Source organism: Chelonia mydas, chromosome 7 (genome assembly GCF_015237465.2).
Source record: "Chelonia mydas isolate rCheMyd1 chromosome 7, rCheMyd1.pri.v2, whole genome shotgun sequence".
Classification (NCBI taxonomy): domain Eukaryota; kingdom Metazoa; phylum Chordata; order Testudines; family Cheloniidae; genus Chelonia; species Chelonia mydas.
Genome location: NC_057853.1, coordinates 27,017,194 through 27,041,129, shown reverse-complemented (window position 1 = coordinate 27,041,129; position 23,936 = coordinate 27,017,194). Strand labels below are relative to the sequence as shown.

At 39.8% G+C, this 23,936-nt stretch overlaps 1 protein-coding gene and 1 long non-coding RNA gene across 8 annotated transcripts in view; one reads left to right on the top strand and one right to left on the bottom strand.

Annotated features, from left to right (window-relative positions):
* Nucleotides 1–23,936, top strand: part of CACNA2D3 (calcium voltage-gated channel auxiliary subunit alpha2delta 3) — a 702,225-nt gene that overhangs the window by 212,997 nt on the left and 465,292 nt on the right. For all 7 annotated transcript variants that reach the window (XR_006292226.1, XM_043551412.1, XM_037904897.2 and 4 more), the window contains one exon: nt 5,516–5,575. Coding sequence is in view for 6 of the 7 variants with exons in the window: in XM_043551412.1 (XP_043407347.1) it covers nt 5,516–5,575 (60 nt within the window). In the remaining variant the exon portion in view is untranslated. The remainder of the gene's footprint in view (nt 1–5,515; nt 5,576–23,936) is intronic.
* Nucleotides 4,479–10,619, bottom strand: LOC119566818. The gene is made up of 3 exons (XR_005226215.2): nt 10,588–10,619; nt 8,452–8,526; nt 4,479–4,532 (listed from the first exon to the last, which is right to left on the bottom strand). It is a non-coding gene; the product is annotated as an uncharacterized LOC119566818 (long non-coding RNA).

Genomic DNA, 23,936 nt, shown 5'->3' with positions numbered 1-23,936 from the left:
TCACAATCTAGTGGCATGACACAAAAACACAAAGTCACAAGGTTTGGTCTAGTATAAAAACAAGACTGGACTTTGGAAGGGTCTCATAAAAAGTTACCTGAATAGTTTTGCACAGGCATTATTGCCCCCTGGTGGTGTTAATGCTAAATTTGCAATACCATTTATTACATTTCTTTCTGGCGCATTGCTGATAGCCTTGTATAAAATCAACTTCAAAGAAAGAAAATATGCCAGATAGTGAGTGAATAAACTTCTTATTCATGCATCATAATCACTTTGGATTCTATTATTTAAGCCTTTCTACAGGTTGAATTCAAGGTCTTAGTAATAAAAGGGAGCACACATAAAGGCATTTGCATTATACTGTCAAGACACTGAAATGCCCTTTCAAAGAATCCAAACCTAAACCAGACAACATTGTGTAAATCTATTTAATTAAGTGGATTTCTCAGTCTTTACAGCTAAATGGTACTTAATTACTGGGACACATGTTTAATTAGGTTAATTTTCACAGAGCAATTTTTGATTCCAGTGTTACTTAGTGAAGTTAAATAGAATATGTTTTTAAATTGGGTATATAGAGCAGGTGTATTTATTGATTGCTAGGTTTTATTGGGCGGCATGCAGGGGGATCACAATGGCAACTGTAGGTTAATAATATACAGCATGCCAGGTCTATTTTCTTAGAGGTTCGTTTACATGGGGACATCTAAATATGATTAGAGGGTGCACTGTAAGTCATTGTGAATATGGAATTAAATTGTTCTGGTCATGTGGAGTACGGAAGCAACACTCAAGTGGTGAATTGCAAATGGAATATGAGGGTTTGATCCTCAGCTCTGTTATGTCCCTTTAGGCTGATTGATGGCTCAAAAAGGAAGTAAAAGTATCTGCACTGGTCTCCTGAGCCTTCTCCACCCTTGGGGTAATCTAATCCCTGGGTGGTTCAGAGCTGGTATAGTAATTATCTGCCACCTACCTCCCAGCTCCCCAAAGAGGAGGTTTTACTATGGAAGGGATCATGGCTGGAGCACTGCTGCACTCTGATGAAGCAGCTGTGCTGTAAGTTATGCCTGCAGTTAAATTGGTCCCTGGCTAGCCCCAGGAACAGGGAGCCAAAAGGTAGCATAAAACCACATGTAATGCAGTACCCCGTCTTGCCCTATGCTCAGTGTAGCTTGGCTGGACATGATTTGGCCCACTGTGTTATGGATGTTTTGTGCAGCTCTGAACACATAAGTACTCAATAAGAGACAAATCTGTTGTCTTTCCTTCTTCCTCTTCTCCCTTTCACCCCAAATTGGTCCTCAGACACAATACACTCAGTGGATATCGACCGAGTTAGGTCAAGAACACATCTAATTACACCATGATTATCTCAACTACTGTTATGCAACATGTAACTCATTACAATATAATCTTTTTATATTTCCCACTTGTTTGTTCAGCCTTTAGAAGTCCAAGTTCTTTATCCTTTTTTATAAGCATCTGTCCTGCAACCAAGCTAAATCTGGAAAGCTGTCAATCATGAATCAATACAAGATGATAAAAGTTCATCATAATAACTCCATTTTTTAGGCATTTTAGCATTAGAGGATCATGCTCTTGCTTTTGCATCAATGAGTATTACTGGGTACCATCTGCCTAACTAACACATTTCGGAAGCAGGATAGTACTAATGTTTGGTATCAGTCATAAGGAAATCAGTTGTGCTATTGTATGTCATAAATAGTACTACTGATGGCTCTCTTAGACTCTCATACTTTAAGGTCAAAAGGGGCCATCATGATCCTCTACTCTAACCTCCTGCACATTGCAGGCTATAGAACCTCTGAGTTACTGATGTCCTCAAATAATGATTTAGACTTCAAGTTACAGAGAATCCGTCATTTACACTAGTTTAAACCTGCAAGTGACCAGTGCCCCATGCTGCAGAGGATGGCGAACCCTCCCCTCTCCCCCCACCCCCGCCCCCAGGTCTCTACCAATCTGATCTGGGGGGAAATTCCTTCCCAACCCTAAATACAGTGATCCGTTAGAGCCTGAGCATGTGAGCAAGACCCACCAGCCAGACACCTGGGAAAGAATTCTCTGTAGTAACTCTGGACCCTCCCCTAAATCAGCCAGAGATTGTGGGTGTATTACAGGAGTGGGTGGGTGAGGTTCTGTGGTCTGCAATGTGCAGGAGGTCAGATTACCTGAAATCTGAACTGCTTCTAGTGTCCCCTCACCAGCCATTGGAGATATTTCCTGCAGCAGTCACAGATCAGCTACATGCCATTGTAGGCAGTCTCCTCATACCATCCCCTCCATAAACTTACCAAGCTCAGTCTTGAAACCAGTTAGGTTTTTTTTCCCCCATTCCCCCCCTTGGAAGGCTGTTCCAGAACTTCACCTGTGGTTAGAAATCTTCAGTGCTTAATTTGTGCCAGGGCTTGCCAGGATCCTACACATGCCTCTCACAACATGTGGTCTACCTCATCCAGTGCACTAAATACCCCAATACAACTACGTGGGTGAAACCAGACAATCACTACTCCCTGGAATGAACTCACACAGGGTGCTTTTGTCTCATCATTTTCCTATCACCTGTGGGTGAACACTTTTCACAAAGCGATGACTCTGTATCTGACCTATCAGTCCTCATCCTCAAAGGAAGCCTGCCCAAATTAGTGCCCTTTATTTTGGTGCCTCCCTCTTTAGAAGATTGTCTCTACCATTACCACAGAAGCATGAGCTAGGTAATTTCTCATCTACAGTTTATTTCACTGAAGAGAAAAATGTAATTTAGGAACATTGGGGGTCAATAGAAACTATATATATAAAAAACTATGAATTACAGTTTTATAGCCACTAGGTAATGTTTTTCAAGGATTGGATTCCTTATGATATACTAGAATAATTTCTGAATTAGTAAATGAGTCAGTGTGGAAGGAAAAAAAAAGCTTGATGTCTGCCCTTTGCCCCAAAATTCACTTGTATGAAGGTATCTGTTTGACCCTTTTTCTGCTCCACTGCCTGCGTTTTTAATTAAAAATACCCATCATAGTCATGGTCTTCTATATTGTACACTCAAAAAGAAGCTTCTAAACAAACATTTTTGTAGTCCAATTCTGGTTTTTAAAAGAGAGAGTGGAGGTGCACACTTACTTGAATTTATTGAGTTAAGCCTTTTATTTTGCTCACAATATTTTTCTTTCTTAATTGGTAAAAGAAGGCCAAAAAATTTAAACTGATTTTTAGCACATTGCTAATGTGACAGAGCAGACTGGGAGCAATAATTAATTTTTAAAACATGCTACAGTTGGTATGAGGTTTGCCCTTCGAAATGCATATTTATTCTTTGGTATTTTTAGTATAAATATAAATGCATCCGATGAAGTGAGCTGTAGCTCACGAAAGCTTATGCTCAAATAAATTGGTTAATCTCTAAGGTGCCACAAGTACTCCTTTTCTTTTTGCGAATACAGACTAACACGGCTGCTACTCTGAAACCTATAAAAGATTTGTAATCAAATTTATTTGTAGACTGAAATAGCCCCCATGAATTTCAAGATCAGCTTTTAATAGCATTATAATAGGTATCATTCTCCATATAGTATAAAAGTATCTCAGCTAACTAAATGTACAGTAGAACCTCAGAGTTACAAACACCAGAGTTATGAACTGACCAGTCAACCACACACCTCATTTGGAACTGGAATTATGCAGTCAGGTCGCAGCAGAGAAAATAAATAAATAAAACTTTAAAAAAGCAAATATAGTGTAGTACTGTTAAATGTAAACTACTAAAAAATGAGAACGTTTTAAAAAAACATTTGATAAGGTAAAGAAACCATTTTTGTGCTTGTTTCATTTAAATTAAGGTGGTTAAAAGCAGCATTTTTCTTCTGCATAGTAAAGTTTCAAAGTTGTATTAAGTCAATTTTCAGCTGTAAACTTTTGAAAGAACAACCAAAATGTTTTGTTCAGAGTTACAAACATTTCAGAGTTATGAACAACCCCCATTCCGGGGTATCTGTAACTCTGAGGTTCTACTGTAGCCAAGTTTGTTACAGTTGGAGTAATTCTATATAATTGGTTATTTCAGTCTAAGTATTTATACTGTGTTTCTGTCTGTGATGGTAGATGGCTTTGCATTCAAAGATCCACTAGGGTTTAGGAATACTTGTTATTTCATATGACACAGCTACCTTAGGGGGTACATTATTTTCAAAATCATGCATGGAAATTTAGCTTCATGACTCCTATTAAAGTTAGTAGGAGCTATGCAGCTAACTAATCTATTTTGAGTTTTTCTATAGCATCTACCATGAAAACATGAAAGTGCTGATACTTGATGTGTTAAAAGAAAGCAAAAACAAACAAACAAAAATATACACACCTGTATACCCTCCATCAAGGGGGTGATGGAATCCCTCCTAGGCCTTGATTGTGATAAATTTATTCCCTGTAGCATGATGTTCAATTACCGTTCTTGTTGCTTATATGACAAATGTTATTGTTGAACATGAACTTATCCAGCCCTTTATCTGGAAGGATTTAAAATAATAATAAAAAAAGCAGGCACTTGTCTGGATAACAAGAATAGTCAAATTTACAATAGTACAAAAAACTAAAATATAGTTTTGGAAGGAATATTATGTCTTTTTGTGGAGCAAAATGTCTGGATTGAACCCATATTATGTCTTGCATTTTTTGAGTAAGAATAAAGAAACAGTGGTTACATTTGGTAAAAGTTTCTCCATTATTGAGGCATTACTCACAAGGAAGCCCAAAACAGGGAATTTTTAATTTTGTCATTAAGAGAGAAACATTTTACATTTTTTCTCCTTTTAATTATGGTGGCATTTGAGAAGATACTAAGTACTGGGAGTATGGATTGAAATTAATTGTTTTAATAGGAAATCTTGTGATTATGCCCCTATTACAGTACAACACCGAATACATGCTAGGTAAATAAAATTCGTCTCTAATTTTTTAATCCCTTATATTTTAACTGTTCTCCAGAATCCCATTTTAATTTCAGTTGTTTATAATCAAGGATTACTACTGCATCCCTGGTGGGGGTGGAAACCTTTCAATTTTATGTGTAGGACCAGATTTGAAAAGAGCTCAGCTCTTCTGCATCGAAATATGCAGCCATATTTTCAAAACAGTTTAGCACAGTGGATGTTGAGTCCTCTTAAAAATCTTGCTGTAAGTGTCATAATGGGAGCTGCTGGATGCTAAATACTTGTGAAAATCTGGCTTTTGCTTGCACTTTAATGACAGATGAGCTCATTTGAAAATCAGGCTTGAATTGCTGGTGCTGAGCACTTGAAATATCTGGTCTTAAACTCTTTTAAGAATCTGACTCAGTGTCTTTTTATGTCAGTGAAGCACCATAGCATATGGTGACAATGAGTTATCCAACTTGCTAATAATTGTTTTCTAATCATTCTGGAAGAACCACTGGGATTTAAAGATATCAGTTCATGCCAACAGTGTACTTACTGTTTTCTCCTTTTTCCAGCATCTTGTTGAAGCTGCAGAGGATGCTCACTTGAAACATGAATTTGATGCTGATTTACAGGTAATTAGAAATTGATTTTTTAAAAAAAAAACATTTATCAGAACATATAAAAGCTTATAGAATAGCTTTGTATTTTTACTCCAAGGACTGCTGTGGAAAGCCAGGCATGTAAGTAATAGAGGAATGCTTACTACAGAAAATGGAATTAAGGGAGATTGGCTCAGTATTTTGGCAAGTTATGCACTTCGTGTTTGCATTTTGGGAGTCCTAGCAGGTGGATTTTACTCTTTTAGAGATTTCATTTAAATTCCCTCTATGACTACTTATGTCAAGATTTTTGAACACAGTAATTAGCAGCATATTGCATAATTGCACTGTACTGGGAAGGAATTGCTCTTTGGAGAGTTGAATTTGCAAATGGGGTGGTAACCCACAGTGATGGGATTAGAGTGACATTGGACTGTGCAAATGGTTTGTTTGGACCCATGGTTAGTGCAGACAAGGCTTTTTTACACAGAGGTTTTAGTGCTGCACCATCATTGTATCAAAATAGTGCCTTTTTGTGCGTACTGGTGCCGAATGCAAGGGAAGTGAGAAAATGAGAAAAATTGGGAAACAAGATAAAAAAAGATTGAAAAAGCTTTAAGAAAATAAGGCAAAGCATATAAGAATACAAATTCATCAGACAATAAAATAATAGAAGCTAACTTAATAATAAAATATGTATTGTACTTCAATATTTAAATTAATAAATATCTTCCTGGCTGTAATGAATTTCTGTTCCTTGGTCCACTGAATGCCGTGTTAGGCAAAGGTATTATTTAGTTTGGTTCTCGCTATGTAGATTGTCTTCTAACATTTTCTATGGGTGTCCATCAAGAATCTGTCTGTCTTAATGCTGAGCAGTAAACATTAAGGAAAATAGGTTTAAGGAAAAGGGAGGAAGATTACACATTTCTCCATGCTTAAAATCTGTCTCAGTAGGTTCTGTTTTCAGAACTTGCCATGGTTACTTTATAGTCAAAACAGCTTTTTTTCATAATAAAATAATTGATTCCCTGTGAAAATAAATCTGTTATAGGAAGAGAATACTAAGAGTGACCTCTTCAGAGTTAAGGATAAGGAAGCTTTGAAATTAAGATAAAATGTTGACATTAGAAGTAGCGATTCTTCATAATTTTTTTGTGTTATATCTATCTGGATTCAAATGGCTGAGAACTCTACTGCGCTCCAGCCTTTGGAAGGCCTACTGCATTTCATTTTATGAACTTCACACCTGGAAGAAATTGAATCTATTGTCTAAATAAATCAGGAGCACATTTATGGAAGACTGTTTTAAATGTATACAGTAAATGCCTCTTCACTGAGGATGGTTCTCACTTTGACAAAGTCCTTCATTTGTTGAGGCTTTGAAGATATAAACACTTTTAGGAAGCCAGTTAAAAGCCATTTGTGTCAGCAGCATTAACAGGACAATCAAATCTCTGTGTAGCGCTCTGTTGTTTATTACTGCCATGGTCCATTAAAGCTAATCAATTGTTAATCTTGGTTTCGGTGACCCCGCTGCAACCCTGCAATCTCTGGGAGATTATTGTTGTTTATCAAAATCTCATACCACCATCTGCTCAATATAAAAATAACGACCAGAATGATTTGGCAGTGTTCATTCAAGTTGAAGGGGATAGAAATCTTGCTGCAATTTTGCTGTGGAAGAGGAATTTGCCAAGCTTCTTATGCCTTGCCTAAATGGGGGAGACAGTGTGAAAGAAGTTTAAATGAGTTGTATGCTACACAACACGAGTCTAAGCTCTTTGTCTGATCCCCACTGCTCTTGAAAATGCAAAAGCAGATAAAATGTTTTTGTACTTTTTATTGGTCCAGAATCATTGTCTGTGGTTTGATGAGAGTATGAACAATCTTCTATCACTACATAAAAATGATGTAAAGGAAAAATAAAAGTATATTAATATTTTTATTTCTCTGGAAAAATACCAAGTTAAGAAACTACAGCTGGAAGAGCTCATCTTTTATATCTCTGGAATTCTTTGGTAATGCTGAAATTCTATCCTTCTGTTGGGTCAAATTCAGTTCCTTATGGGTTTTATTCTTAATAGCTTTATTGGTATTATCCTTAGTTATCTTATAAGAATTCTAATCAATATACTATTGTGCATTATAATGATCTAAGCATTCAGATGTTTATCTCTGACACTGAATCTGTCGAAGTTAACAACAAAAACATCTTCAGTAAGAGACATAAATAAAAATGTCCATTATTTGAAAGAAATAAATCAAACCGAGTGATATGATTGTCTAACTCACCAGCGTCAAATACTGCATGTTTGATTAATAACAGAGCTCTACCTCAGGCATATCTGAATTTAAAGCTTTAACTGGCTGTATTTGGCCTTGAGACGTTCTTTGTTTCTACAGGAATGTGAACCAAGAGCTGCAGTTGTAGCAAGTTGGGGGTAGATGAACTTCTAAACATCTGGATTTCAAGTTCTAAGCCAAAACAGTACTTTTCCCACCAGTGTATAGGATTTCAAAGTTATGCTTATAATATGGTATCAAGGAGTGTTTGTCAAGTTTGCTTACATTTGAATAAATATTTCACATATTTCACACAACAGGAATATTTGTGTAAATAAAATCAATCCACGTTCTTACCGTTAAGTGTAGTTGCTTTGACAATATTTCTATAGACTTATGAGTTTGCTCATCATCTCTAGATGACTTATAAAGTAGGGGTAAGTATTTTTATTTATTGAACACTGACAGTGTGCTTGCCTCTGTATAAAACAACTCAAGCTTACAATTTAAAATGGCAGAGAAAGCAATATAGAGACAGGCTCTTCTGCATTGCCACAGGGAGGTTATCCCAGGATGCTGAGGGTTTTTAAGTACTGTAGTTGTGAAACAGCTCTCTAACTTACCTGCAGGAGACTTGTGCTTCTAAGGAGAGAGGGGAAAAAGAGAGGATAGTAGTTCACTCATCATAAGGAGATAATCTGTTGCAAAGAAATTGTAAATAACCATATAACAAAATCATTCCTCTTGACTGAAATCCAACATTCTAATGACTAAATTGCTTAGTACTCGTGCTTGGAGTATAAATTTCTTAAAATGCAGAACTCCTGGGAAAGAATAATTGAAGCACCATTCTGGATTCTGCTGGTTCAAGCCTTACAACAGGGCCCTGAGCTGGGGAACGTCTGTCCAACTGGGGTCCCTCAACGGAGAATGGGGAAGGCCTGGCTGGGACTCATTTTCCCTAGGAGTCCAAACTTTTCCTCTCAGCCTACTTAGCACAGATCCTCCCACCATCCTGCCCCATAGTAATCTCTCCAAACCTTTGGAAAATGGTCATTTGTATAATTTAAAACTTCCCAAAATTGACTTCTAAAATCTAACTTATGGCTCTATGTAATTACTACTGCAGTTGCATACAAATGATGGTCCACTTCAAACATTTAGTGATGTGATTAGCGGGTGCTTATCCAAACCACTCACTCAGCTGACAAAATTTTCTGCATCACAGTATTATATTGCAGCCACCATTTTAGTATGTGAGCATTTTTTCGTGAGATTTATAGTACACTCTGATTTTCTTTGTATCTTAACAATGTGAGCTCAAAAGCTTGTCTCTTTCACCAACAGAAGTTGGTCCAATAAAAGATATTACCTCACCCACCTTGTTTCTCTCTTCTTCAGTAGCTGTCAGATATGTAATATCCTGTATTTTTAATAAAGTCTTAAATACTTGTAGTGAACTCCTACATTCATAGAATATCAGGGTTGGAAGGAACCTCAGGAGATCATCTAGTCCAACCCCCTGCTCAAAGCAGGACCAATCCCAATTTTTGCCCCAGATCTCTAAATGGCCCCCTCAGGGATTGAACTCACAACCCTGGGTTTAGCAGGCCAATGCTCAAACCACTGAGCTATCCCTCGCCCCTAAACAACTGAGCTGTCCATCCCCCATACATTCTATGCTCAGAAAAAAAAATAGGGAGATAGGCTGAAGCTTTTCTAAGTCAGTGTTACATGGTTAGGGTACTTTTTACATTGTGACAAATTCTTAACCCTTGAAAGTTTGCAATATGTGCTACATCCTTGAGAAAGAGGAATGGTGTTGGTACTCCTGTTTTCTTTCACTGGGAATTGGGTGCCTAACTGCCCTTTGTGTCTTTGGAAAACTCTATCCATCATATGGGCACAAGTGAGCTACTTCAGTTATTTCTCTTTTTTACATTCTGCCACCATGTGAAATACCATATAAGATGGAACTTCCATAGATGCTGTACAAAGGTGTGGTTGGAAATCAAAAATGGCAAGAGATGATTGGAGAATAGGAAGAACTTGGCCTAGCGTGCAATTTCCTCCTGTTTTGCAATATGAAGTCCTAGTATTGCTGCCACTGAAGTTGATGTGCATTTTGCTATTGACTCCAGTGGAAGCTGCTGGGTCTTAAGGCAGGTCCACGCTACAGCCAGGATCGACACTCTGAGATCGATCCACTGGTGGGTGATTTAGCGGGTCTAGTGAAGACCTGCCAAATTGACAGCAGATTGCTCTCCAGTCGACCTCTGTACTCTACCCCCAACGAGAAGAGTAAGGTAAGTCGACGGGAGATTTTCTCCCGTTGACCCCCCCCATGGTGTATACCCCGCGGTAACTCAACCTAAGGTACATTGACTCCAGCTACGTGAATAACGTAAACAGACTTTCAGGCTGATGACATTACGTGAATGACGTAGCTGGAATTGCATAGCATAGGTCGACTTATCACGGTAGTGTAGACATAGCCCCAATATCTTTGAAAATCGAGCCACTAAATGTGGGGCATAAATGTGGATATAGGAGCTATACTTGAGGCTCTCTTTTGAAAATCTTAACCTAAATGTATGTCTGGCAGAGGTAAAAATAATTGGTTTTAGACCCAAAGAAAGAGTAGGAATTGTAGCAATAAAAGCAACTGAAGTAAAGTTTCTCAGTGGAACTGAAATTGATCCTCCTCCTCCTCCAATTCCCTATCCCCTTTGGGAGTTTCCTGTACTTACAGAAAGTACCTGTTTCATAGCACTGGAATGGCGATAGAAACTTCTCCACAAACTGCCCCGCCAGTGATCCTCCACTCTGACTGGAGGGACCATCTATAAGAAGTGAGAGCATAGTTTAGGCTTTGTCTACACTACTAAGTTTTGTCAACAAAATGAATGTCGACACCCAAAAGTCGACAAAACAAAAATCGCCAAAGCGTGTTCATACTTGCTCCTGCTGTCGACAGATCGTGTCCACATCGTGGGCACCATCATCAACAGTGTGAGCAATGCACTGTGGGCATGTATCCCACAGTGCAGTGTTGTGGGAAGGCGGAGCTGATCGCTGCACATCTTGGGAGGATTCCCTCCGAGTTCTCCCACAGCCTCCTCAGCTGCCGGGTGCGGCATCATCAGTAGCTCTGTGAGCTCTCTGAGCTGAGGAATGTCAAAGCTGCACAGCGGTCTCTCCTCCCACCCTCCCTGAGACAGCAGTCTGCCGACTGCTGTGTTCCTAGTGCAGGGCAGAACAGGAGCATTCCAATGATTTGCTCTTTGTTCCCCAAAGGGAGCAGCACACTCAGTAGTCAGATACTTCCCGGAGCTTTGAAAGGGGAGGGGCACATGCCTGCTGGGCAGCAGAGATCAAAACACTGAGCAGAGTGATCAAGGCAGGCATTGTGGGATACTGGCGGAAGCCAGTTCTGTCGACAAAACAAATAGCAGTGTCTACACTGGCTCTTTGTTGACAATAAAGGGAGGGGAAAAGAAAAAAGTCTCTCGCAGGGGTGGAAGCTTTTTGTCGCCAAAACCGGGCATTTTCCCGACAAAAGTCGCATTGCCGTGTGTACGCTCTGACTGTTTTGTCACCAAAAGGCAGTTTTTGGTGACAAAACTTGGTAGTGTAGACAAAACCTAAGTCTCAGTGGCCCCCTCAGTCTGTCTGCTGAGGCTGCCAACAAGGTCATCAATTTGTGATGTGGATGCTTGCCCATGAGAACCTGGACCGATACCACCAATCCCATAGCTCCCAGGGATTGGTTTTAAAAAAAATAGGCAAAATGGAATTTTCTACTATTTAACCCACATTAGAGAACAAAATTAATGTTCATGTTTGGTTAACTGACATCTGTGTATGTTTAAATAAATAAATATTAGAATGTCCGTGCTACACTAGTGTCCGGTGACCACAGCTGAGATGGGGGCCTTGTTGGGCCCTACCTTATAGTACTGTACAAATACAGAGTAAGAGACAATTCCTGCCCCAAAGAGCTTACAATCTAAATAGACAAAAGGGATAGAGCATTCAAACAGAGTGAACAAAGTGATGATTTCCAAGAATCGTGTTAATTCCACAATTTAAAAAGAAATTAGGTTCCGTTAGGAGGGGATCAGCTACATGGAAAGATAAAGGAAGGGTAAGGTGTAGGGAGGCTGGGGGTGGGGAGGAGAGGAAGGAATGGAGTAGGGAGGACATGCGAGTGAGGCCTGGTCTGCACCTAAAATTTAGGTCAGCCTCGCTCTGTCATTCAGGGGTGTGAAAAGTTCACACTCCTCAGATATGTAGTTAAGTTGACCTAAGCCTGATATAGACACCGCTTGGTAAATGGAAGAATTCTTCTGTCGACCTAGTTACAGAGTCTTGAGGGGGTAGATTAACTACAGTAATGGCAAAACCCGTTCCGTCGCTGTAGCAGGTGTCTAAACTATGGCACTGCAGTACCATAGCTGTGCTGTTGTAACGTCTGTAATGTAGACAAGCCCTGGGAGTGAAGTGATTGTGTGAGAGTGGCCAGAAGGGGTTTTGAGTAAACAGATTTTCAGACTGATGACATTACCAGTGTCCAAAGATTTTGCAGGTCCCTGCAGCATCTGCTTCTGCTGGCATGATTCTCTGGCTGTCTCTACCCTGGAGTTTTTCTTTCCTGAGCACGAATTGCTGAGGGAAGGGATGTACCACATATCCCCTGATACAAATTAATAATATTTTTATTGATGCATTTATGTTGCAGTTTTTAGGTATTTAATTAACATGTAATGTATTAGACTGTAGAAACTTAGATAAGTTACTGGAAAATAATAGGATGAAAGATAATTGGGGATACCTACAGTATACCATCTTGTTAAATACTTATTCAAACCATGTGCATTATTTTAATATTAGTGTACTTGGAAAACTCTATTCACACATTCATTATCTCAGTAATTTTGAAATGATGCACTTAGTGACTAGATTTTATAATCCATTAGTGTTAATATTTTATTAGATGTCAGTAATAAACCCACAACATTAAAGTCTGACCTTGAGAAGTCCTGATCATCACAATTCACACAGGAGTTGCAAGTGCTCACCATTTCACAGGATAAACCATTTAAATGCCTTCGTGAAAAAGTGGTTCTAAAAACAACAAAATGGGGTCCAGTGTTTATTGTATCTCACTGATGCCTTATCAAATGTGCTTATTCTAAAAATCAGAACCATATTTTTCTAAATGCCAGCCCTCCAAATCCAGCACTGGGGAAAAGATTCTGCAGGCCAGATTTCTCTCAGCTACATCTATATTGCGCTGTTAACCTTCAGTGGGGTTCACTTGTGTTCAGATTATACCTTCAGTTATACACTGTGGCTGCAGAAGTATTACCATGGCCTGCAGAATTTTTATTATTAATGAATGATTGTAGAAAAAACCCAGGATGGGCTAGCAGGGCTTATCTAAATATTGAGCAAAATTGATAAGGAATCAGTAAGACACACTAAATGTAGAACCCCACAACGTCACTTTTTAAAAAAAGCCACCTGCACTTTTAAGGATGGTGATGATAGAGGAGAAGTGACAATAATGGCTGCATTCCTATTTCCGTGTGCATAAGGCACACCTTCTCTGCTATCTTAAATGATCACAATGTTAAGCAAAATATTATTCTGTTTTAATTTTTTTCTGTTAAACTGTTTCACAAACCTGCCTTACTCATAACGAAAGATCAAATTTTGCAGTCCTTAATTTAGTAAAACTCCTGTTGACTTCAAGCTCAAGGCTTCTTAGTTTGACTCAAAATTGCTTTTGTATTAGAGTTGCAGCAAACTGACATCCAGACTTAAGCTCTAAAGAACAAACCTTTCAATCATGTAGCTTATTCGCTGTTTCCTCTTTGCTTCTTGGGGCTGTAAGGCGGAATGAGAAAAAATAAATGGCCGTTAAGCTAGCAAGGAAGCAGTGAATTTCAAACTGCTACTAGTTGATAATTCTCCAGAGTTGCTCAACACATAAATAACCTTCAGAGTGAGATCCCTACATCACATTCACAGTGCATGCCTGAGAGGGCTTATGTATCAGAGAGAGCATGCTGAGAGATGGGACCATGGAACAATTTTGGATGCTTTTCCAAGATTTTATATCTGATTTTTATGTCTGCAGTAGCTGACTACAAAAAGAGATTTGTGTGGGGCAAACATAAATAAAGCACAATTAGTTATTTCCTAGGAGAAATTACTTTGTTCTCCATTTGCTTTTCAGTTGCTATCTTTTTTTTAAAGCAAGCTTGATCATCAGTCAGACTTCCTTCTCCTCTCCTCTTTTAAATTTGTGTTCCTTTGAGTTTCTAACAACACTCAATTTCAGGAATACAAACAACCAACTTTAATCCAAAGCATCGTACCGGAGTGATTTTATTTATATTAAGATTCATATTAATAATTTATTTCCCTTTCAGAAAATGTGGGTTGAACTTTATAGAGGGATACAGCAATGCAGATATTTCAATTCATTGTCTGACAGCCAGGGATGCAATGCAATATTTTTCAGAAACACAGCAGTAGGTTCTCTGTCATTATGTTCTTTGTTCTTGACTTCCATGCAGTTTTGCTCTTTATGAGGGAAGACATCCAGGGAGCAGTACTTTCTGCACATTGGGTTCAAGTGCTGTCCCATCAAGACAGGGCTACAACTACAATGTACTGACAGAAATAGTTTGCTTCTCTTTTGAAAAAGGGGAGAATGAACTCACTGCTAGCATGTGTAGTATATTCTGTATCCTCTGCCAGCTCTGAGGCTGGATATACCCCCTACACAATAGACCTTGTCTTCTTGGAACTATAGAATGCTTACAGGATCCCCCTCCTAGTGCTTCCATGAGCACCAGTGAACAGTTTCTGGTGCCTGGACAGAATCAGGTCCAGGATACAGCATCCGGAGAGGGACTTCATGTGCTCCTTCCTTTAAGACATAGTGCAGTATCTAATCGTGTGTGTGTGTAGGGGTTGAACTCGATAACTAAGATAGATATCACAAATGATGGTTTGGTGTTCAGTACTTCTCTAACTTATCATTGATACAAATAGAGGATGTGTTCAGTTATCTTTCGATTTTTGTTCCTGTCAACTGAACCTTATAATGAGCTTATGCATTTCATTGTAAATCCAGTTTTACCTACATCTAATGCAAATATAGTGCTATTGCCTGGTGTATTTGCTGTAAACTATTCTGCAGAAATGCTGAATCATGGGATTGTTTATAGAATTGTACGATACAGCAATTAATTCAGTCATCCTAAAATGCTTCCTCCTCCTTTTGCTGTGTCCCTCATTGTGAGTGCTGGCCACACCTCTTAAGGGCCTGTCTTTTGTATTTTTGTCTTGGAGGGTTGCCTGGGGAAGTTCTGTATTATTGCCAAACCCTAAACATTAAAATGTCATGAGTCAGTCCCCAAAAAATCATGAGATTTAAAATAAAATATTATATATTTGCCTTCTGGCATTTGAACCTCTAGGGTGCATTCAGGTCACATTTTCATGCTGTTTCTCCACAGCCATAAGGATGAGAAATTTACTTTTTAAACACACACATGCTGAGATTCTCATGTGTTCACAGTACTCCAGCAGATAGTGCTATTAGTAAAACGCCAATTGTTGTTGTTAGACTCCTGATAAAATCGTGAGAGTTGGCAACACTGAATCCTCTCTTGAAAGAGATGTCTTGAGAAACTATATAATTTATTACAGGTCAGATGAACACTTACATATATGAACCAGCTGGCATTGTTGAGATACCAGGATAAAGCTGTACATAACAGGACTGCAGCTTAGTGTGAGCACCCACTCCTGACTGCAGGTCCCTTTGCAGGCATCCTGTCCCTGTTAGTCCTGTTTTGCAGGCCTCTTAAGAGCTCAGAGGCTTTCTCTGGTTAAGAGTCCCCCTACCTGGGACTAGTCTAATACCAGAACCGGTTTAAAACAACCCAGATTCCCAAACTAAAGTCCATTCCAACAACACAAAGAAAAAGTCCATACTTGGTCCGGCATTTTCTCTCACTCTTTCTTCTTCTATTCCAGTCTAATCTCCCAGTCAGTCCTCCGAGCTGTCGCTTGCTGGGACTGTGATGTCCAGTCCCAAATACAGTCAGGGTTTCCAGCCCCTCCCAGCAGCCTTCAACTCACTGGGCTTTACCTGAAAGTTCCCTGGTGTCATAGTATTGTCTCCATGCAGCATTCACCAGCTTGGCTGGACCTACCTGGGTTTTCCCCCTTCTGCTCTCCACAGGGAATTGTCTCATTCCCCTCAGGTGGACCTCATTCTATAATCGGGATTGGTTTAACCCCAGGCTCTCCAGCCCATGGGGCAAGTGACCCAGTTTCACTGTACAAGAAGGAACTACTCAAATCAAGTTGAAAGGGCCATTTTTCATCAACAATACTAAAATAGGCACCAAGATCAAGTTTGCTTTAACAAAGTAATCACAGTTCTTTTAAAGTGCATCCCCAATATAATGATATGACCAATGCTAAAGTGAGGTTGAAATGTCTCCTACAGGATTGAGAGTTACAGTAATGACTCACATAATCTTAGATTGCAGATGTCAAAACTCATGAAATTTCCTTTATTCAAATGGCCAGTTACTTCCAGCAGTGCAGAATACCCTCAGCCAAGATGGCCACCATTCCTTACAATCTCTGCATATGGAAATGTGTGTGTCCCCAGTAGGGTTGCCAGGTGTCCAGTTTACGACCAGAACACCTGGTCATAAAGGAGCCCTGATGCCTCTGGTCAGCACCACTGACTGAGCTGTCCACAGTCTGGTCAGCAGGACAGCGGGGCTAAGGCAGGCTCCCTGCAGCTCCCAGAAGCAGTGGCATGCCCTTCTCTGGCTCCTATGCATAGGGGCAGCCAGGGGGCTCCACATGCTGCCCCCACCCCAAGCACCAACTTTGCAGCTCCCATTGGCTGGGAACCGTGGCCAATAGGAGCTGCGGGACCCGCAGCCAGAGCTCTCACATCACCCACGCCCCAGCCCCCTGCCCCTGTCCTGATCCCTCTCCTACCCTCCGAACCCCTCAGTCCCAGCCCAGAGCATCCTCTTGTATCCCAAAGCCCATACCCTCAGCCCCACCCCAGAGCCCACACCCCCAGCCGGAGCTTTCACCCCACATGCACCCCAAACCCCTGCCCCAGCCCTGATCCCTCCTCCCACCCTCCGAACCCCCAGTCCCAGCCCGGAGCACCCTCCTACACCCCAAACCCCTCAGCCCCACCTCAGAGCCTCCACCTGCCTCCACCCTGAGCCCCCCAGCCTGGAGCCCCCTCCTGTACCCCAAACACCTCATTCCCAGTCCCACCCTGGAGCCTGCACCCCAACCTCCTGAGCTAGCCCGGTGAAAATGATAGAGTGAGTGAGGATGAGGGAGTGGGGGTGGGGCCTCGGAGAAGGGGTGGGGCAGGGGGCGGAGCAAGGGTGTTCAGTTTTGTGTGAGTATAAAATTGGCAATCCTAGTCCCTAGTAAAAAGAGCCAGCACCTCACATGCTTTTCAATGAGACTAAAGCCAGACTGCCTTCTGGGTAGATGGCCATCTCCTCGATTGTGTGGTTAATGGGAGGGGAATGTGAGAAGCAGGACACAGCCTGCAGAATAGCAGCAGGGAGACAAAAAGATGGGGGTGCAGAAGAATATCAGTTGGGTGAAAGGAGCTATTGTGGATAGGCCACAATAGGTAAGGATTCAGAGGAGTGGGGGGTTCAGGAAAAAGGCTGAAGAAGCAGCAGAAAGAAAGTAGCCAAACAATTTGTAAAGGCACAGACATTGTTTTCCAAGGGCATTGACACTTCTCCAAAAGTTCCTTAATAAAGCTTTACTTTTGCTGATCATTCAGGGTGGCTAAAATGGATAAGCCATTTTGAGCTGCTTTGTGTTGCGCTAGGACTTGTCAGTAAGAGGTGAGCGAGCACCAAATAGATTCCCTCCTGCACCTCACTGGAGATAAGCAGATGACATGAGGGTTGACTCCAAATCAGAAGACTGTATATAAAACAGTGAACGAAACTGCCTGACATACGTTTAATTAGGAAACCCCAGAGAGATTAACAATGGGCAGCCTACAAATGCAAGTTAAAAAGAAATGAGATTTAAAAAAAGAAAAACAAAAAAGCACCACAGCTAGAAGGAAACACAGTCTTAGCAACTCTGACAGAAAAAAAATGGGTTCAGGAAACAAAGAAGAAACTGTGGGGGGAAGATGTGATAAAGCACTGCAGCATTCCTGGGAAACGTACCAAGCTTGAAAATGTCATATGTGTCAGAAAAAGTAATTGTGCTGATTTTCAAAGCAAGTAGAGGTGAAACACACTGAAAAAGAACTAGAGAAGATGTGCACAATAGACGTGGTTACAGGACAACCAATTTGTGATCATAGCAATGCTGTAATTGACAACATTAAAGAACTGGGGGGGGGGGAAAGAAGGGGGGAATGATCCTTGGTGAAATGGCCACACAAGATGTTATAAAGCTACTGGTGTCAGATCATGGGAAGGTTGAAAATGGAAAACAATACTCAGGGAAAGAGAGATCCACAAGTAAAACAGCTCAGGAAAAGCGGAACACCTTGGCTGTGGAAAGCCCTTTCTAACTATATTTGGCTTTCTGTCTTCAGTAAACCCTCACCTGTCCTTCAGTAATTTGATCCCACCCCAGAGAGTCATGTGTCCTTTGCCTGACCAATCACAGCAGCTCTACACAGAATGTTGTGTGATTTCACATTGGGAGCCAGAAGTACAGATCAGACACTTTCAGACATGCCCTTTTACCCCCGTCAAGATCACTCTGAATATTTCCATGAAACTATTCTCCTTGGCTTCAGCGATGTCAAAGGAAAATCATAATTCTGAGGATTTTGATCATATCCGTTTACTTTTGAAAAAAAAACACACTAGCTTAGCTTTCCTTATTCATAGGCATATCCGACAATGTGAGGTGGTAGTGGCGTACTGAGACTGTTGCTTTCTGATTTGTTAAGGCTTCTGTAAAGAAGATATACAACATGTTCTATTATCAAAGTCCGATCTCCTCTACTACGTGCCTGCCTGCTCTACTTACTGTCTCAGCTGCCTGTCAGATATATTTAAAATTGATCTATTTAAAACATCTCTTTAGTTTATATTTTTGAATTCTGAAATATGTTGAGAGGACTATACATCCAGATGCTTAGGGGGTAGGCAGTGTAGAAGTTACCTACAAGGCTTATTGGTGCTCAGCTTCATTCCAGCAAAATAAATAAAAATACTTAATTAGCCCCTGCAAAATTCAATATAATGTTCTCTGTTTTCCTCTGAGGAATAATATAATTTAGTGGAGCAGTTCACCCTATGTGGTGTCTGTCTTTTGGGAGAGTGATACCTTTTGCATGATGTACACACTATTACCTTCAGACTCTTCCTGCTTGCTTTATGTGAAAGAGTTCACAAGCAGGAATATTTGTGCAGCCTGGTACCTGATTGGGCTGAGCTTGCTGTTTCCTGGTCTTCATAGAAAATTAAACTTCATTGGCTCACACCTATCTGAAAAGCAGAACATTTCAGAATGTTACCCTAGGGATTTCTGATTATCAAGCAGATAGCCCGTAACAAACAATGATGTCTGATACTACAGTCGAGGCATGGTTTTTCCTTCTCCCCACCCCCACACCTTTCTTGTATGATTTTTAAGTTTAATAAACTATAAATGGGAGAAATAAATGACAGGCCATCTGTGCTTCTCCTCTTGGGCCCTTTTTGGAGTTGCTTCATGGTTAAATTAAATACAAGACCGTTTTCCACTCTGATAATTAGGGCATGTCTACATGTACAGTGCTGCCGTGGCACAGCTGTACCAATGCAGCTGAGCTGCTGCCGTGCTCTATGCTGACGGGAGAGAGCGCTCGCGTCAGCATGATAAAACCATCTCTGCGAATGGCAAAGCTATGCTGACGGAGAAGCTCTCCCGCCAACATAGGACTGTGCACACAAGCGCTTATGTTCGTGTAACTTAGGTCACTCGAGGGGTGGTTTATTCACGCTGATGTGCGATATAAGTTATGCCGACATAGCCTGTAGTGTGTATAAATAGCCTTAGAAACAGACAAAAGATTAAAAAGTTGATGTGCACTCAGTAGGGAGAAAGTTACCTTTCATTATTCCTTTTTGTGGGAGAGCAATTTCTTTGCTACACAACTATAATTTTCAAGGCAAAATAATATTGTACATAAAGATTTAATGAATGTATGTAAGGGAGGAAAGTTAGAAGTCACCAAGTAATTCGTTGCTTTGTTAATTCCCATCTCTGAATGGTGTGATGTAAAAGTGAGTACTTTTTAGAAATTTTTCATCTATGATCTTCTAAAGTATTGCACATACTAATTATTTTTCTTACCAGAATTTATAGGAAGATAATGAGTGAGCAACCAGCTATGTCCATCGCTTCATATTTTTGTGCATTGTTTTTTGTTGTATTTGAATCTCACATAATTGCTTAACACACAATTAAAACACTGTGGTCATTATTTCAAATTTAAAATACAACCTGCTTTAGACTTGTGCTTTGTTTCTAATTGTATTGTCTGCATGGTGAGCTTCATTGCCTTGAGACAGAATGAGCCGGTTTTTGTACTGAAGTTAATTAAACCTGGTAATGATCATTGTTTGAAAATTTTCTGGGATCAAGTAGGTTATTTTGCCTCACGCTGTATTTTCACACATCATTTCATCAGTGATACACTGGGACAGTTAATAATAAAATTAAGGATTTGACTGAATTTAGTGGCTTGGGGGGGTTTTATTATTATTTTTAATCTGTGAACATATTTGCATACTTCATATGGCTGAAACCTTCTGCTTGTGGAATATATATTGGAGACTTTTAAACTTTCAGATGTTGCTAAAATTATTCAGAACCCATAAAAATGAACTGTGATCTTAACTTGAGTAGTAGATGCTAATATAAAACTGTAAAAGGCCATGATAATGCCTAAGGTGTACAATTAAGGGCTGTCAGGTTCCTTCTGTGTTTAAAATGAAATGTTCAAGGTATAATAATTCTACAGTGAACTTGCAGAAATATTAGACTTGAAATATTCAACCTTCTAGGCTAATATCTACAATCTAGCAAGGTTTGGAATGAGTGACAGTATGAAAGAAATTATGTATGCATATTTATAGGCAGGGTGTATTTTAATAATAATAATGCATTTTTTTAAAGTAACAGGCTGATATTTTGGATGTGCCAGTCCTTCCAAGAATGAAATAATTTTGCTTTGCACTTGAACTCTTAAGTATTTAGAGCCTAATCCTGCAAACCCTTACTGCTAGTCTCGTAGTATTTACTGTTGTGAGTGGCCCTATTAGGAGTAATTCCCTGGTAAAAAGTATTTCTAGGATCAGGCCCATAAAAATTGCAGCAAAATGCCACATATAATTGATTTACATGATGTGCTCTCCAGTGTATTCGAAAGAATGTGCTCATTGCAATTGTATGTGCGGGGTCCTTGTATTGCTGGCCTGTTTTAAAAAAAAAAAGGGCGGGGGTCTATAAAGGCTTCATCTGCAACTGGTAGCAGAGGGGGAGGAAGGGGAAAATTTACCTGGTCGAAGTGGGGAAGATCGAGAAGCACCTGGACCAGATCAGGAGGTAAAACGTATTGGAAAAGGACTTAAAGGAAAGCATCCCTTAAGTGACCTGAAGAAACAGGGGTTGGAGCTCCTAAATCTGGTTCAGCAAGGAGCCAGGCCCCCTCCTTTTCTAGCCTCCTTAACCCTCGTACGAAGGGAAAGTGTCGGGGGTCTCAGTAACCGGATGGCTGGGACCTGTTTGGGATGGCAGCCTTCCTGATGGCAGCCTTCCCAAAAATGTGGAAATTATTATGGAAATTATTATGACCTGCACTGTATAACTGATTGCTGGGTACTCCCTGATATTTTAAGTAAATAAAGTTGTGCTCTAATTAAATCATATCTATTGCCAGACAAATTGAAAATTTCATAATGGTCACTTGCCTCACAAAATTGTATTTGTTACATATTTATAACAAAAAATAGAAACAAAATTACAATAAAATTAATTTGATTTCATGTTTAAATTGAAAACTGAAATATAAAATGTACAAGACTAAATGATTTGTGGCTACAGTTCTACAAAATGTTCAACTCAGACATTTAAAAAAATAGAGGAAATCTATTTTATTTTGAGCTCAGCCTGCGTGTCAAATCCACTGTGTTTGCATATGTCTCCAAATTGTGCATATCAGAGGTATTAGTGAACATTTCTGTGCATATCAGCAAATCTGAGAGGCTGCTGTTGGCTAATCATTCTTGGCAATTTATGTGATATTTTCCAACATGGCCACTTTCCACTTCCAGTTCTGGCAAACAGTATCCTAACCCAAGGGCCATGTCTTTCTATGTATTTGTACAGTGTCTAGCACAATAATCCATCTTTTGCTCTGTGGTCAGTGCTTAATTTGTGAGACCTCTAGCCTTGGCAGTTCATAGCCCCGGCACCTCTGGGCTTGCTGTGATCAGTTATAAATCTAAAAAAATTGCTTGAGCCCTGGCACCTCTTTCATTACAAATTAAGTACTGTCTATGGCTCTAATCCTGCAAAATCCTGTAAACACATGGATAATCCCATTGTGTGCAATGATATTGATTGATGATTGAGGTAGAGATTTTCAAAAGCACAAAGGAGAGTTAGACTTTCAATAACTCCCCTTTGTGGCTTTGAAAATCTCTCCCCTGAGATTGTATTGTTTAATTTGTTGAAAGTGCTCTTGTTGTAAAAGTTCTTAGTAGTACAATGATTAATTTTCTCCTCTACAGATCCTAGTTTCCAGATCTTTAACCCCTTCTAATTAAGTTGCAGATATGAAAAGATGGGGAGGGGGAGGGAGAGGAAAGGCAAAATAGTAGAACTTCACTCAGGGCCCGATTCTGAGAGGTGTTGAACTTCTACCTCTCTCACCAATTTTACCTTTCAGGGTCAGAACCTAATTAACACTGAAGACTAGGAGAATTATTGCACGTTTACCAAATTTAGAAAGTAAGGTAGTGCACATAATAATAAAGTGATCCAAGGGTCCTGTATCACAAAATGTTCCTCATTACACACTGTTACAAACCAATGGATGTCAGAATTTGGCCATTTTATAAGTACAGTTTAGCTTGTTTATAATAAATCTTCATGGTTTGGTAGTAAATGTAATGAAGTATATTTTGTATGTAGTTGTAGCTTTCTTGGTCCCAGAATAGTAGAGAAACAAGGTGGGTGAGGTAATATCTTTTATTGGACCAACTTCTGTTGGTGAGCTCTTTTTCAGGTTTGGGAAACCTGCTAAATGCAAGATTTGAACATATTGTTTAGCAAAAGAACTGTCACTGCTAAATACAAGATTTGAATAGATTGTTTAGCAGAAGTAGTTAGAACATACATGTTTTAAGGGACCATTTAAGGTAAAGTGGCTTGTTAATACCCCTCCAGTCACAGAGAAGAAAGGAGGAAAGGGGAAAACAGCTGAGGTGGTTGTTAGCGGGTTGCAGATTTTTATAATAAGCCATAAATCCAGTGTCTCTATTAAATTCATGATTTTTAGTATCTAGCAAAGTTATGAATTTAAGCTCCCAGGTTTGTCTTTTGAAAGTGTTGTGCAGGTTTCCTTTGATGATGAGGACTGATAGGTCATCTATAGATGTGATAATGGGCCACTTCATGTTGAATGGTCCCTTGAAATATGTGTTAACTACTTAAGTAAGCTAAATAATCTGTTCAGATCTTCAAAAAGAAAAGGCGTACTTGTGGCATTTCCAGCACCTTGATTATCATACACATTGTAAGGAGAGTGATCACTTTAGATAAGCTATTACCAACAGGACAGTGGGTTTTGTTTGGGGGGGTGGTGGTGGAGAAAACCTGGATTTGTGCTGGAAATGGCCCACCTTGATTATCATACACATTGTAAGGAGAAAGAAAAGGAGTACTTATGGCACCTTAGAGACTATCCAATTTATTTGAGCATAAGCTTTCGTGAGCTACAGCTCACTTCATCGGATGCATACTGTGGAAACTGCAGAAGACATTATATACACAG